The 16,657-nt window shown below is 42.6% G+C and overlaps 3 protein-coding genes across 3 annotated transcripts; 1 reads left to right on the top strand and 2 right to left on the bottom strand.

Moving 5' to 3' along the window:
• Nucleotide 1: 1 nt before the first annotated feature.
• LOC131692686 (syndetin) lies at nt 2-4,232 on the bottom strand. Its single transcript, XM_058979870.1, has 5 exons — nt 3,782-4,232; nt 3,405-3,713; nt 1,092-3,317; nt 914-1,029; nt 2-590 (listed from the first exon to the last, which is right to left on the bottom strand). Exons 1-5 carry the CDS (start codon nt 3,833-3,835, stop codon nt 209-211), a joined length of 3,087 nt encoding a protein of 1,028 aa, XP_058835853.1. The 5' UTR covers nt 3,836-4,232; the 3' UTR covers nt 2-208.
• A 5,267-nt stretch (nt 4,233-9,499) lies between these two features.
• On the top strand, nt 9,500-10,445 carry LOC131692766 (mediator of RNA polymerase II transcription subunit 8). Its single transcript, XM_058980025.1, has 2 exons — nt 9,500-9,754; nt 9,813-10,445. The coding sequence occupies exons 1-2, from the start codon at nt 9,590-9,592 to the stop codon at nt 10,401-10,403; spliced, it is 756 nt and encodes a 251-aa protein (XP_058836008.1). The 5' UTR covers nt 9,500-9,589; the 3' UTR covers nt 10,404-10,445.
• On the bottom strand, nt 10,423-14,209 carry LOC131692734 (tyramine beta-hydroxylase). The gene is made up of 3 exons (XM_058979959.1): nt 11,195-14,209; nt 10,945-11,132; nt 10,423-10,886 (listed from the first exon to the last, which is right to left on the bottom strand). Exons 1-3 carry the CDS (start codon nt 12,668-12,670, stop codon nt 10,562-10,564), a joined length of 1,989 nt encoding a protein of 662 aa, XP_058835942.1. The 5' UTR covers nt 12,671-14,209; the 3' UTR covers nt 10,423-10,561.
• Nucleotides 14,210-16,657: the final 2,448 nt, after the last annotated feature.

Below are 16,657 nucleotides of genomic sequence, written 5' to 3'. Positions count from 1 at the left end.
ATTGTCTTTTTAAACTGTAGTTTTAATGTACATAGGTTTTTGTTCTGTTAAGTTAAATAAACTCAGAAAATATACTTCAAATAAAACAGAGATTACGCTAGGGATTATGTCTTTTGTTGCTTTTAGATTCCCGCTAAAAAATAATTTACGCTAGCTCTAGCTAGAATACAAAAAAAAACGAAATACTACAGAGAGAGATACACAATACTTAAGATTCTTTGTTCAGATCATCGCGTTGAACGCCGTTGCTTTCGCCAACGCCACCACTACCACCAGCACCCCCACTACCACTAGCACCCCCACTTTCCACCAGTGCCAGCAGCCTTTGGCGCAGCTTTTTATCAGTAGTACAGGCACACTGCACCAACGCGGTCAGATGCTTCGTCGAGTACCCCCGGGAGTGACCCTCGATCAGCCACTGCTCCAGCACATCCTTCGGTCTATAGTACGCCTTGATGTACTGCTCGACGTAGGCACGGTGCTCCGGATATTTACCACCGGAGATGATCTCCAGGATCGAGATGAAGTGGATAAAGTCCAACTGCATCAGGGCTCGCCCTCCGGCCGAGCATTTCTTTGCACTCGCGAAGCTGAAAAATGGAAAGAGGGTTTGTTTAGATGATAGATTTCAGGCTTGATGAAACAGAAATCACTAAAGGTTGGTTTACTTTGAGCAAGATGATTGGTATGAGAACAGCTTCGACAAAGATAAGATAATGCAACGTGGAATGCATCATGCACGCATGTTTGCAAACATTGCTGATAGGATTATCATGTTATTTGCTGTCTTTAGTTTTCGGTACACTTGGAATGTGTTGCAACAGTTTTGTTGCTCATTTGAATGCATTTAGTAGTTCGAAGAATTTTTAAGGTTTTCAATTTTTGAGGCACAACCTCATTAGGCAATACTTACCCTTCCACCAGCAAATGCGTCAGCACATGCACGAAACAGTCCCATAGTGCTTCCTTCGGAATGGTCGCCTGCTGGGTGGCAATTTCCTCCAACCGCATGGCAAAGTACTGAACTCCCTGCAAGCAATATTCAACCATTTCCATAAAGCCAGACGAATAACAAAAAACCCGCTGCTTACCCTATTCATCGTATCAATATACGCGCTGTGCTGCACGTTCACGTGATTGATGTCCCACTTTACCTTGCCCATCCCGTGCAGGACGTTCGACAGGTCCACCACCCGTGCAGTGACACACATGAAAATTGGCTTCCTCATATCAGGAGCTGCTTTGGTTGCCTCCGCCAGATACTGCCGAAGCTGTTCCTGGCTATCGGCGGGGGAGGCCTGCATCAAACCGCTTAAGTACTCCTCCATCAGACGGAACTGACCGATCAAACTGATGCAGCTTTCGGTTGCAACTATTCGCTTCTGCAGTCCGTACAGCAGATCTGGATTAGCCAGATCCTCTTTTATCATCTCATCCGAGAGGGGCCACTTGCGAAGCTTTGGAATAATAGTAGACTGAATACGACTAAGCATTCGCCGGAGAGCTGCAGAATACAGATTATCTTTTGGCACCGACAGATCACGGGAAAAGATTTCATGCACCGAGTAAAGATAGAAGTCGAGCAGCTCTGTCATGGACATAACGATGTGAGGAGCGATTGAATGCAGTAGCTTGCAGAAATACAGATACCGGCCGATGCAACGTAGAACGGTCAGCGACGTATTGGTCACCGTAAGACCCACCGTTGACGAAGAAAGGGTTTTGGATGGTTTCGAGATTTTCTTCGGCACAGAACTTGGTTCGAAATAGGTCTCGTCGCTGTCGCTGCTATCCTCCGAATAGTAGTACGAAGATTCATCAGCTATACCAGCCAGGATGTCCTCTTCCAACATGGTACAATCGAAGCCACCATCAAATGGCGAACTCTTCTCCGTAAATCTCAGGAAATATCCGCATGATCCGTACAGGGAGCTTTCATCCTGGGAATGCATGGAAGAGGTACTAGTCACCTGTTGACCACCCGCTCCATCGACCCCCAATGCCTCCATCGACTTGCTCTCTTGGTTCAACGATTTACCACCTCGCACTGCCCCATTCTGCAGAGCGTGCTTAAAATTTTTGTACTCCTGAAGCTGACTGACATCGTTAAAGCTTCCAATCGGCACCCACACCTCGTGATCAAAAAACAAACCAATTTCCTCCAGACAGCTGATGTGGTACCTCCGGAAAAACTCCACACTTTGCTGCTGCAAATGCTCCATCAGCTTCTCCGACGGATCGTCACAAAATTCAATCCCGACCTTCTTTAACCGCTGAACAATCGCCAATATTTGGATAAAATACTCGTACTTCAACGCACTCAGTTTAGTACTGCTAATGAACATGCACAGCTTGGCCTGAATGTCACTCCACAGCCGAAACTGACCACTTTCCAGCTTCTTTTCGATGTACTCCTCGTGAAAGCTACCATCTTGCACCTTCCGAACGACCGAATCTTTGTGCTGAGCTTCCAAGCCCTTCTCGTATAGCTTCTGATTCTGGTGCCAACACCGAACCTGATAGTAGGAAACCAAAATTTTCCAGAACGCCCGACACAAATCCGTCAGGCAGTGAATGTACTTCTCGCTTGGAACCGCTTCGCACATCTGTTCGAACGTCAGCTTTTGCTTACTACCCTCTTCCAGACTGGCCTCCATGTGCTGTTTCAGTGCCGTGAAAGCGGCCGTATGAATCGACGAGATAAAATTCATTTGCAGTTGATCCATCGCCAGTAGCTGCTTCTCCAATAGTTTGTACGCTTCCTGTAGTTTGGCATACTTTTTAGCATCGAACCCGGTCGGAATTTCGTTCAGCACCGCTTCCAACTGAACCTCACTCATCATCAGTGTGTCCTGTAGCTTAGCCGACAGCGACTCGATACACCTGTACTGTTGAAACTTCTCTGAAAGATTTTTATTCTCCAGCAAAATAGCGATTGCTCCGCTGTAATCCGCCTCGGACAGTCGCTTCTGTAACCGCTGGTCGATTGAACGCATACTTTTCAGTCCGTTCAATGTTTTTAATAGGTTACCCAGTGTTTGACGTTTTTTATAACCTGCCAGAATCTCTAGATTAGTGGTCGTGAGGAGCGTTTTCGATTCATCCAGATGCGTCCGGGCGGTGCGACACTTTTCTATTGTGTCCCGCAAGATAACTTCCGTTTCCTGGATGCGCTGGAATTCTTCACCACATGCCGGTCGTTGTTCCAGTATCAACTGCAGTGCCTTCTTTGAGACTACTTTGTGCTGCTGCTTCAGCGTTCCCATGGCTCTCTCAATGTTCTTGCAGTTCAAGAGGTCATCCGTTTCCGAAAGTTTCTAAAAAATCGGAAAATTGGTTCTAGCTAATGCGCAAAAAAAACTAAAAGAAGCGAAAGAAAAATGCCAAAAAGATTTCACATTCACCTTTAATTCGTGAAGGCCAGTATTACTTCCGCTGTCGAAGTAGATCGCTTCGATGGATTCGAGAATTTCCTGATCAGACATTTTGCTCGCATTCGAATCCTTACTTCGGGTGTCCAACTGATCGTCCGCATCGTCAAACGGGCTGTACTCAAAGTGAGAGGAGGAAGCCGCCGAATTCCGACCGGACGAAGCAGCTGTTCGTGAGCCGCTGCCGCCCGGTACCGAGGAATGTTTTTGTTGTGGTACGCTTTCCTGCTGTTGTTGCACGTAATAATCCGTAAATCCCATCTTGGGGATTTTTACGTCCTTCTGTGAGCGGGTGTAAACAGGCTGAGCAATTAGTGAAAACCACAGACCGAAAAGTAAACAGTCTATACCTTTTTATTGATTAGATCCAGCACCTTGTACTTGATCTCCTCCATTTTATCCATGGCTCCGATGGCGGAGTGAAAGTTACCCCCCTAATGCCACTGCTGGAGTCGACAATGAATCACACACCAGTCAGCGACGAACAGCAGGTTATTACTGCTGACTGTGAACTGCTACAGAGACATTTTTCACACTCTGTTGGATAAACCACACAAACTTCACTAATCACCTCTCCGCCAGCCCGCAAACATGAGCAGCTTTGTTGCCACCACTTCTCGTCGCTCTCCGCAATTATCGAGGTCGTCTGACGTCGTGGTTCGATAATTTATTATCAATGGAAAAAAAGTATTGTTGACAGAATCGGCCCTCCCACGGTTTGCACGGAATTTAGGGAATTCGATGCGCTACGCGGAAGGGTGCGGATACAAACTTTGTTGACAAACTGCACTGCACTGCAGAGATGCCAGGTACTTTTTTCAAATGTCTGCAATAATAATTTTAAAAGTCTGGGAAGTACAAAAAATGTCAGGAAAGCTAGTGTAACCAAAAGCCTTTATATTCAAAAATCTGCAAATATCTGCAACAAAACATAAAAATCTGCAAATATCTGCAACCAAACTAGAAAATCTGCAAATATCTGCGTCATCCAAAAAATCTGCAGCTTAAATTAAAAGTCTGCGAATTTGCAGACTTGTCTGCAAATCTGGCATCTCTGCTGCACTGTGTAAATGTCAAATCGCTTGTGGGATCTTCTGCCCTGTGAGTTTAACAGTTCAACGGAGCGATCACGGGTGGGATTGTCTCCCGGGATTATTTTCGGTGTTAAATGATCTCGCGATTTTTTTGTAGTTCGTGTGGTTTTGGCTATTGCACGTTTCATTGGAAATGAGCCATTCAATCATTTTGAGGCAACGAATTGAATTAGCGCATTTGATAATTAATGCTGAAAAACGTCGAAAATTATGTATTACCCATGTTTAATGTGTGCTAATTATTTACTTTAACTCAATTTGTCAATAAAATTGACTGAAAACTGTGCTTCTAAAGTTTCAGGTTTTCGTGTGTATTATTTACAATAAGCTACAAGCTACACAAAATTGCATCACCTTTTTTAAAGTAAGAAATAAATACATTGCGACGGATCGTGCCCCGAATAGCGCTACGAATCTTGCTGCAACGAAAAACAATCGTTGCGTCTCCTTTGGAAAAGTATGGACAATATTTGACTGACATTAACTTTTTATAATTCCATTGTACGAATCGTTTACTATTGTTGAGTTAAAGCTTTTGTGCGAGGTTATTGTGTCCTGTTGCCGTGCCTTTGATATTGCCTTTATGCATTTTAAAGTCGTTTGGCGTCAATAATACCTGTTCGATTTGGAAATTTCCCCCCCTTTGAACAAAAAAAGTCGAAAAAGTTGGTTTTCGTCAAAAATTTTTTTTTCGAGTTTACATCAAATCTCGACGTTTCATGCAGTTTAAAGTCATTTGGCATCAAAAATACAAAGTCGATTTTGAAATTTTCCTTTACTCCCCCCTTTGAACAAAAATCGTTAAAAAAGTCAATTTTCGTTAAAAAAAATTTTCGGGATAACATCAAATTTTGATGCTTTATGCATTTTAAAGTCATTTGGCGTCAATAATACCTGTTCGATTTGGAAATTTACCCCCCCCCCCCCCCCCTTTGAACAAAAAAGTCGATTTTTGTCAAAAAAATTTTTTCGAGTTTACATCAAATCTCAACGTTTCATGCAGTTTAGAGTCATTTGGCATCAATATCAAATCAAATTCCGCCAAAGTAATGAGCTGTAATAAGCAGCGGAATATACACTGGATGTGTACACCGTGTACGGAAATTTTTAATGACGTCTGTCACATCCAAGTATTTCGTGATAAGCGTGAGCTGTTGTCCAACGTTGCTGCGATAATTCCCGCCCGCCCTCCATCTGTTGCTTGTCACGCACAATCTCAAACCTAAGAATGTACTTCGGGTTCGTTTGAGGAGGCGCGTAAAATGAAATTACAAATTGAAGGTGGCCAGCAAGCTGTAGCCGAAATTTCACGCTGGCGCTCTAATCTGCCTGCACGAGAGGATTCTTTTCTCGCTCAAGCATCTCCTTTATCGTTAACAAGGTTAATGCGCGAAAAAGATATCTCCAAAATGGTTACTACTGATAAAAAAAGATATCTTCAAAATGGTTACAACTGCACTCGGACATACTGCCATAGTGGTTAGGAAACTGGTACCTGAATGGAAGAGAGAGGTTTCGATGCTTTTTATTTCATACAAAGTTGGAATTGATGCTAAAATAAAACGAATCGCTCTTCGCCCATCGACCTGGCCACTTGAAATTTTTTTTACCGGAGTTTTACAATCAATATGAAGTGTGGGATGCTTACGATTCTCGTTTAATTTGAAATTTGAACAATTTTGTAATTGTTGTGTAAAGCAATCTGTTATGTATACTGGTGTATCATTGGTTGTTTATCGTATGTGCCTAGACTTAATACATTTTAAAATGGTAAAAAATAGTATAAGTTTTATATGTTAAGTAGTAATCTGTATGCGCTTGTCGCAAAGATGAAATGAACATAAATAAATCACAATATAGAAGTTGATTTGAATAAGACCATGAATAGAAATGAAAAGTATCAAAATTATAATTTGCATTGCACAAGACAGCGATAAAGACGTATAAAAATATATTAATACGGATTAGCGACATTCGTTTTCCTATGAAAAATCCGAATATTAAATTTCCTTTTCATTTACAATCAGCAATTTTTGATTCTCATTTTAAGTTTTATAAGATAAGAGAAACTAGCACTGATATTGTCCTTATGTTGATAGTGTCTCGAAGGCATAGTACTCCGAAGAAGTAATTATTGAAGAGTCTGATGGCATTTTCGTTTTTGACAGTGCACTACACCGGTGTAGTCGGTGCTACACTCATTCAAACTGGGGTGTAATCAGTCTATCTCTTTTTTGCACCACACCGATGTAGCACCGAGAAAAAACGAAAACGCCATGAGGTAGGTTTATAGAACATTTTGATATAGCCTCGACTCTTACGAACGCGCATCATCCGGTATGGCGAGGGCAATTGTTATTCCTGTCAATTGGCGAGCAATTGCAAGGCGTCGTACGTGTCGCCAAACTACGTTCTAGTTTAAGTAACATCTAGCTGTACAACTTTCGTGAAAAATATGGAACAGTTCCTGAAGAGCATGATCGATACCTCGGAAGACGTCTTTGTCAGCATAGAGCAAGAGAAAAGAGAATCGCTAGGCTGACGGAAAAAAGGATGGCTTTGTGGGTATAGTGTAGCAGATCAGGATCGTTTCGTGCAAGCCCAACTGAAATCTAGCATGAATGACACAAACCTACGACTATGAAACTAATTTCATAATTCATTCCGCCACACGAGATGAAGATTTTAATTTCCCAACGGATCTAGTAGTCGACACCGGTACGGAAATTAGTCATGTGGATCATGGTACCAGATCGCAAATGCAGAAACGAAGATAATCAAAACATGAGACCAAAATAGAAGCAGTTTCGCAGTGACTGAGGGTCTTCATGGAGTCGTCGCGAACGTTGCTCCAGGTGCAATTTTACTGCATATACAAGCGAGCCTTGTCCCGTATTGTGGGGAAACTGCAATACATGTGATCAACGCGGTCACTTTGGTGCTACATGTGGGATGAATCGCATAAATGTGGTTTGAAATAGTCGTAAATGATGAAATGATATAAAAAGAGATACAGCGGCACAGGCAAAAAAATTTTTTTTTGATTTTTTTCGTTTTAGCAGGAGCGAAAAGGATACCATCACATTTGTCGGACAATATACGTTTGTCAATGGTAGAAAGGACGGTCTTACGGTTATAATATCATATTTAAAAAATTAATGATACAATAAACACAGTGATGAGAGACAAAACTGTTTCTGTTATTCATACAGGTTTTTGTGACCACTTGTGGGTGTAGGTGTAAAGGTCTCCACCAGCGCATAATAATACTATGACTATTCGTGTAACGCACTGGTAACGCCCCGGGGAGGTTGCACGCTCCCACTGGCAAGCAGGGTTACCATATTCACAGAATTTTCTGTAATGTTAGATTTCTTTTCACAATTTTTGATCAGATTCTTTTTTACAGATGACAGATTTTTGATATTTTGATTAAAATTTCACAAATTATTGGAAATATTATAATTTTCCACAGATTTTTTTGGAAATTTACCGCAGATTTCTTTCTATTTAAGTAACCACAGATGGTAAAGATTTTTTTGATCGAAACACACATTTCATGGTGGCATCCCTGCTGACAAGGGCTTGCTGACTCTCTTGGAGGTAAGTTGTGCTTGCGGTTAAATAGGTAAGGATTGCATTTGGCTGATTCCCGATGAGATCCGGATTTACACAACCAGCTCGATCAAAAGCAGTGTTTATTTTTTATTCGAGCTCTTCGCCAATAGTATTTGGACATTTTCTCTAGGATGACAAGTTGCGTCAATTTCGAATAAATCGTTTTAGCATCCAAAATCTACAACAGAAAAACAATGCAAATCATTTTGATTTTAGAATTATTATAAAAGATCAGTTTTGTCATTGTTACATCCCTTAACCCTTTCATACCCAACTTTTTTCTAGTACATGTAGGGTTTCAAAACTATATTTCCTTGAAAAAGGTGGGATCAAGAAACACGAAATACCTTTTCTCATAAAGATAGGTGCTTCCCTCGCAGTACTAGAAGCTGTTCAATTTTTACCATGAATGCTCCATACAATTCTCGTAGAATATTTACAATAATCCAATTGCGTGAAAAACGTGGCCAGACAGTCTAAATTGATAAGTTTTACGTTTTTAATAATATTGCAACATAACAAAGATATATGAAAAATTATTTTCCGTCGTCTACGTAAACTGTAGTTCTAGAGCTGATCATTGTAACTGTTAATACTCAAATGAAAGGCAATAGTCACATTTATTAGTCTTACTTGTTTTTGTGAGCAAATCTTGCCACAATCAAAAGTTATAGTTGTTTAAAAACGTTGTTGTCCACAAACAACATGGGCATGAATGGGTTAACGACCCCTCTTTTTCAATACTTAAATTGGGTTTGCAATGAAATTGGGTGTGGAAACAATAAATGTGATTATAATTTCATTATAAGTTTTCCAGCATTTCTAATTCATGTTTTCCATTGTAATATAACAATGAAAAATGTGGTAATACTTTTGTTCATTTCTGTTCGAGTGGAAGTGCATTTAAAAATGCATCACATAGAACTAGACAATCCGCTAGTTAGCTGCTCTAAAGAATTAATTAATGAAAGTGAGCTTAAATACTTACGACCAATTTCTTCACCGGTTTTCGACTAATTGGTCACCAGCAACCTGAAAACTGGTTTTCAGCGAAAACCGGTTTTCATCCAGTGAAGAAATTGGCCATTACAGTTCTCGTTAGGTGTTACAGCTCACTATAAAGATAAAACAAACCCAGAACGCAATTGTCAACGCGAATAAGAAACGGTTGGTGTAAAACCTAATTCCGGTGCGAAAAGACCAACTTTTGCGAGAGAATCTCTTGCATGTCACATAAAGTTGTCCTAAAAATGAAAAAGAAACGAGGAAATTTTAATATTCCCGGGAGCATCACCCTTATCATTCATCGAACACAACATCGCAGGGTTTGCAACTTTTGACGTTTGTATTGTAAAAATAAAAACAGTCTAAAAACAGTGTTTTGTTTAGTTATCTTAAATTTTTATCAGAAATAAATTAAACGGCTAGTTAAAAACCGAATCAAAAATGCAGCGAGAAGAGAAACAATTGGACATGCTGCTGGAGGCCGTACTCAACCGGCTTAACGACCTAAAACACTCCATCGGAGCAATGTTGCACCGGCTTGAAACGGAATATGAAACCATCAGTTGGCCGACATTCCTGGACAATTTCGCCCTCATTTCCAGCCATGTAAGTAATTTACTACTACGCTTTTGACATGTTAAAAATCCATTTGATTGCATTGCAGCTAACCGGACTGACCAAGATCCTATCATCCGAAATCGGTGCTCCCCTACGCAATCTCACCGTTCTTCCGCTGCTGCTAACCCCGGAACGGGATGAAGCTCTACTACAGCTGACCGAAGGTCGCATCCCAGTATTCTCGCACGATCTCGTCCCGGACTATCTCCGCACGAAACCGGACCCCGGTGCCGAGTCCCGTATGGCAGCCCACGAAGCGAAAGCGAACAACCTACTGACGGAAACGGCCATGAAACAGGTTGCCCAGTACACCAAAGTCATCTCGCACGTTTGGGACATTGTCAGCAAGGCGAAGGAAGAATGGGACACGGAAGCTTCATCCCGACCCGGCATTCAGCAGACCAGTTCGATGGCGGACACACAGGCACTGGTGGCGGCGGTCGGGCTGGGAAACGGGCTAACTCTTCCCGTTGGACCAGGTGGGGTACCCGGTTCGGGTATTATGATTCCACCGGTGATTCGGCAGGCTTCGCCTATGAGTGCCGTGTCACCGTCCGGTGCGGGTCCGCTTGGGAAGATGCCGTCTGGGATTAAGACTAACATCAAAGCCGCTAACCAGGTGCACCCTTATCGATAAAAGATCAAATAAACGGCGGTTTGAGGTGATAATTTATACAAATTTGGTTTTTTTATTTGTGAGAACTATTTCGTGCAGGAAACTGGGCTTTAAACTCTTTAGATTTGATGATCTGAACTTTTTTTACATTTATTCTAATTTACAGTTGTATTTTACATTTACTCCTTGATTTTTTCGTCAGCGTAGATGCACTCTCCGAAAGCGTCACACTTTCCCACCTCTAGCGGTTTGAACCAGTTCAGTTCGGGTGGAATCTCACAATGTTCAGTGAGGGTTTTCCTGGGGGGACTAAACTCTGTGATGGGAGCCCCCTCCCAGTCGAAACCTTCGAAGCGGAAGCCATCGGATTGATTGCACTGCATGCTCAATGGTTCTTGCAGGTAGTACTCGAACAGCTGATCAGCCCTGGTTTTAGTCCAATGAATGTTGTGATAGTTATCCGAGCGACCTCCTCCCGGTTGGATGGTGCTTTGTTGTTCCACTCTGAAACAGGATCAGTGTTATGAATAACATCTTTATTTTATGAACTTGGACACCATACTCCCGCATGTATTTGAAATAGTTGTAGAGAGATTTCTCAGAGATGGCGCTTTTGCATAGTTCCAACTTGGTAGCCGGATAGTAGCTGATATAATTAACACACATCTCGTCGCTGATGGAGAATCCTCCCAACGTAGCCGTTTCGTATCCTCGAGTGTCGTAGTAACAGGTCGTCATCAGTGCATCACCCTAAAAATGAAGCGAGTATTTAGTTTTTTATACAAAATCAAACATTAAATATCTGTACTCACCGGTAAAACTTTCGGTCGATATCTCAGCTGTCTGATCTCCTGATAGTGATGGGAATAGAAATCATCTCGGTTAACATCCCTGAGTTCCACTCCCTTGCGGAAGTGTCTCGTGTGAATTCGAACGCCTCGCAGGTGAGTATGGAGTTGAGAACCGAAAATCGTAATACCCCCGGGCGGTAGCGCAATTTTAGTGCATTCCGCAATGCAGTAACCGGTTAGAGGGAACGCGATCTGCCCCGGCGGAATAGCCATCTTGTCGGTGTACTCCAAACCCAGTTCCATTATGCCAGCGTCGTATTTCCTCAGCTTCGAAACTACATTGATACGCATTCCTGAGCTGTCAATGATGCCAGTTTTCAAGTCTGGATTATTGAAATGAACCTCCAATCTAACGTATGGATTGAAGTCCTTTCCGCCCACGGGAAGGCCAGTTTCGTGTGGATACGTAAAAGAAGCCGCTCCCATGGCCCACAGAGCCATAACTTTGTTACAGATTTTCGCTTCCGGAGGCATATCCGCACAGCTACCCTCGTAAACCGGAATCTCCTGGTTGGGATCGGTGATACACTGGAATACCTCCAAGTGATGAACGACGTTTTCATTCGTGATAATTGGTTCAAATTGTACTATGTGATGTTTCTTCCGAGCCAGCCAAGGTTCCAGTCGCTGCACCTTACACCAATAGGTAGTCTCCACCGCAGGAATGACCGCTCGGTTCAACGCAATGTCGAGCGTCTTGATTAATGATTTCTTCTCCGGGATCTCGATAACATCGGCCCGCAAAATCTGCACCGGTAGGATCCCCTGATCACTCTTACCGATCTTTGGCATCACCGTCCTGTTGGAGGAAAAATCCAGTTCCTTTTTCCCTCTCATCCAAACCACGTACATCGTTCCACCGTGGATGGCCACATCCTGTGGATCACAGGTATCGAACTTCCTCCGGAAGGCGATGGAACTCTCGTCGATTCGCATCACGCTGCAATCCTGCGAAATGTCCGCGTAGATCCGATTGAAATCCCGCGATGTATAGGTATCCAGTACCTGGTGGTACATGCCATCACCTCCACTCGAGAACACACACAGATCGGTCCGTTTCAATTCACCCCGAGGGCTGAAGCCGAGCGCGAAAAACTTGTACCGCCCATGCAGGAAGGTGTTCCGGACGTGAAACAGCACCTCCTTCCGGTACCAGTCCATCATCCAGGTCAGCTTCAGCCGGTGGTGATCCAGGTTGAGCGTGTGGACCTGGTTCGCGGAGATGTCTGCCGAAAGTGCAGGGTGGTTTAGGGGAAATGTATTAGAGAATGAAGATGTACGAATCGAAGCAGCCAGCTGCTTGGTCAGAAATAAAGCCCAACCCACTGTACCGACCGGCTCCGTTCGAGGTAGTATCGACCACAGTCTATGGCTCCCTCCCGGGTAAGTCGCAATACACCTTCTAGAAATTGACGACAACCAAACATCGCACAACATCCAAGCTCAAGCTCCCATAACAAGGGGAACCTGATACCCACAGATGGACTTCAATACAAAGCTACCAACCCTTGACAGATACCACACCAAAAGTGGTCAACCGGGCACCAAGGACCATCGCTGGATGCTTCTGGCACTCTATGAGGTTCCACATCTGCCAATCGAAAATGAATGCAACCACAGTCGGTTCCCTTGCCACATACTGCTCTCACTGAAAGCACCACCATCTACAGAGGTATACCCTTTATAACACCAGCTGCACCAGGTGGACCGACGACTTAGCCTTTAGCACATGATCTGAAACCTTCAACTCCTGCATTGTCGCTGTACGTGGTTGTATCGATCGTAGTCGACGAACCTCCGGCGGCTACCGGTGTAGGGGCACCGCCCCCCCCTCCCGCCCCTTCCCAACGACTTCCAAATTCCCACAACCTCGACCACATTATTGCCCCTAACGACCCTTTCCAGACAGCACCTATCACCCACAGTTCGCCGGATACAATCATTCCCTCTCCACGGTCATCTTTACCAAACGATGACCCTGTTGGTAGACTACCCGTTCGAAAGATGCTAGGCTGGGACTGACGGATTTTACCAAGCCAACCTCACCAGAATATCCATATCACAAAGCGACGCTACTGTCGTTGAGCAGAAACCTTCCAGTAGCCCTTCTCACAGAGAACGCGAGGGTGGAGCACCCAACCGCACACCTTACTGGAACCAGCTAACCTCGAACTACCACTTCAGCTCCGGCGTATGTTCATGGCATCCCTCTAGAGATACTTATTACAAATACTCGATTCGAGCATTCCCCTCATTGGAACCAATAAACAACTCCGATGGACTCGAGATATTTAGTAATGCGTAATATACAAACACCGCTTCGGCCTAAGAAACCGACCCGCAATATCGTTATGAGGCTCCCTAATAATTCCCCCACCCAATTCGACAGGAAACGGGCCTGACAATGCTTGGCCCGGGACGGGATTAATCACGGACCGTAGCTGGGGAACCGGTACTCGGAGATAACCTCGGCATCCGGAATGATCTATCATCGATATACATCGCCGTTACATGTGTTTCAAAGCGAAGAACGGTGATGAGGGATGTCAACGCCCATCATATGCTGTGGGGATCTGGAAGAAGCGACCAATTACTGAAGTCATGGAAGAAAACAAAGCTTAAAACTTAGCAACAGAAGCTTCACCTGTATCTGAGTCTAAGACTCTTCAGCCCTGGACATATCTTTATGCTCCGCGGACATCGCTAGGGCATGTGGTGTATTCGTTCATGCAGATGTCGGAAATAGTTCACGGACTGGGTCGCCTACCAGGAGACAGTCTCGGACTCTCTCGTTCCCGAGAGTATTGGCACTCACGACTCACCTTCGTGCCTAAGCACTAAAATACTCCTTATTCTTTTTCGCCATACTTCCCCACGGAACTACATCGAAGTATTACGCCATTTAGCTCTCGTCCGAGTGAGCCGTATAGAAGCTGATTCTATGAGCCATTTAGCTCTTGTTTCCGTGAGTCATTTAACTCCCAGCCTTATCACGATTTTTATCTATTTTTTTTATTTTTTTTTTTTTAATTGCCCGCCTCTCACCCCCACACCAAAAGGCTCGCAAAGAGAGCCCCCTGGTAGTGGACACATCAGTTCTCAGCGTGCAAAAAAAAGGTCAGCACAAAAATGAAAAAAAGGTATTCGCGAAGACGCTGAGAACGAAAAAATAGACAAAATTAACACGTGAAAGTAACCGGCACAAACATTACAGTATAATGTACAAATAATAGCTACAAAGAGCACCCAGTGGAACGCTAATTCCTTTTAAGGGGCCCGCTGTAGTATTAATATTAAATAGATTCGGATTTTAAACTAAACTATTTAAACTAAATTTAAATTTAATATTAACATTCTAAGAAAATGGAAAAGGAAAAGAAAGAAAGCTTTTAGGGGGAACATCAAGTTTATGCAGTTCATGTTAAGTTCATATTAAAAACACACTAATTTTATTTTTCAAATAACGTTTTAAGCTTGTTTCAAAATGGATGCGATTTGTTATCTGTCTTAACTCAGTAGGAAGCTGATTGAAAATCGTTGGCCCGGCAAAGGAAATGCGTTTCTGACCAAGGTTGCTGAAAGCCCTGGTGCGTTGTAAATTATTGGCTTGCCTAGTGGTATACATACGAATGCCTGTAGTAAACCGTATGTTATTATGTGCTAGAGGGTTGTACTGTGCATTAAAAACATACAATATTGTTTGTAATTCAGTCAATCCAAGCAAGGGCAATATGTTATGAGAATTATTAGTATAAAGCAGGATAGTTGGATACATGATTGGCTTCTTGAATATAATTTTAAGGCATCTATTCTGAAGTGTTTGAAGCTTTTTTAAATTGGATATGCTGGCATGCCCCCACAGTGATACAAGATAATTTAAAAGGGAATGGATATGCGCATAGTAGAACTTCAATAGTACGTGCTGTGGGATAAAAGAACAAACCCGGCGCATAGCCCCACATAATGAAGCGATCTTTTTTTCAAGTGATTTTATATGGTCGTTCCAAGAAAGTGTGGAATCAAGACAAAGACCCAGGTATTTGAAGACTTTCGTCTCCTCGATCATGTAGTTTTCAGTACACGGGTCAGGGTGTTGGGCTATAGATCTTCTAAATGAATGGAAAATCATATATTTGGTTTTGGATAAATTTACGGAGAGAAGGTTAGCGTTGAAATATTTTATAAGCAATTTTAAATCATCTTCCATATCTCGCACAATACCACTACAGCTGGTGTTTGGATAAAACAAGGCGGTATCATCTGCAAAAAGACGAGGTGTACCTTTTAATTTAAGCCTTCCTAAATCGTTTATGTAAAGCAAGAATAGCAATGGACCAATATTGCTGCCCTGTGGAACTCCTATTTCGATGCTTCTATACGAGCTAGATACACTTCCAATAGACACGCATTGAATCCTATTCGTCAAATAGCTGCGAATCAGATCATTGGCTAAACCCCTTATACCATAACATTCTAACTTTCCTAACAAAATAGAGTGATCTAGTGTATCAAACGCTTTTTTTAAATCCAGGAAAAGGGCGCCAACAACTTTTTTTTCGTCAATTTCTTTTGCAATAGAATCGATTAATTCAGTTAATGCAATCAAAGTACTACAACCCTGTCTAAAACCGTACTGGAAGTTATATATTATCTTGTGTTTGTTTAAAAATTCTAGTAATCGAGAGATCAACAGTTTTTCAAGAACTTTGTTGAAAACTGAGACTGTTGATATCGGACGATAGTTGCACGAGTCGCAAGGGTCTCCAGATTTGAAAATGGGGATTACTTTAGCTAATTTTAAACAGTTTGGATAACAGCCGGTTTCAAGTATTATATTGAAAATTTGGGTGAGGATGTTGGCAAACGCGGTACAATTAGTTTTCAGAATACTGGGGGGAACATTATCGGGACCACAGCTATGGATTTTCTTGAGACCGTTGATTAATAAAATTACTTCATTGACGGTTGCAGGACGCATGTAGATCGTTTCACGTATGCGTAGCATATTGGCAAGCGGATCGGCTCTAGGAGTGGAGGGTATACTATCAGCCAGTTTTTTTCCTACGGTGGAGAAGTAGTCGTTCATGACTTCGCATACCGCACTAGGTTCGTCTATTCTAACACCATTGCATATCAAGCTGATGGAGTTCTCAACTTTAGAGCGACCGAAAATATTATTTATGTTTTTCCAGAGCTTCGAATGAGGTGTGTTAGTGAGAATATTTTCAAAATACGTTTTTTTACAGCGTTTCTTCAAAACATCAACTTTTTTTGTGACATGACGCAGTAGAGCTTTGAGGTGTTCGTCATTAGGATTGTTTTTTACCCTTCTTAGATAATTACTCTTAATTTTAATCATTGTCCACAGGTCAAAATTCATCCATGGGCAGTAGGCACCTTTACACTTAATAGTTTTGGAGACTG

The sequence above is a fragment of the Topomyia yanbarensis genome, chromosome 1 (genome assembly GCF_030247195.1).
Source record: "Topomyia yanbarensis strain Yona2022 chromosome 1, ASM3024719v1, whole genome shotgun sequence".
In the NCBI taxonomy this organism is placed as follows: Eukaryota; Metazoa; Arthropoda; class Insecta; order Diptera; family Culicidae; genus Topomyia; species Topomyia yanbarensis.
This window is presented reverse-complemented; position numbering and strand designations above follow the sequence as displayed.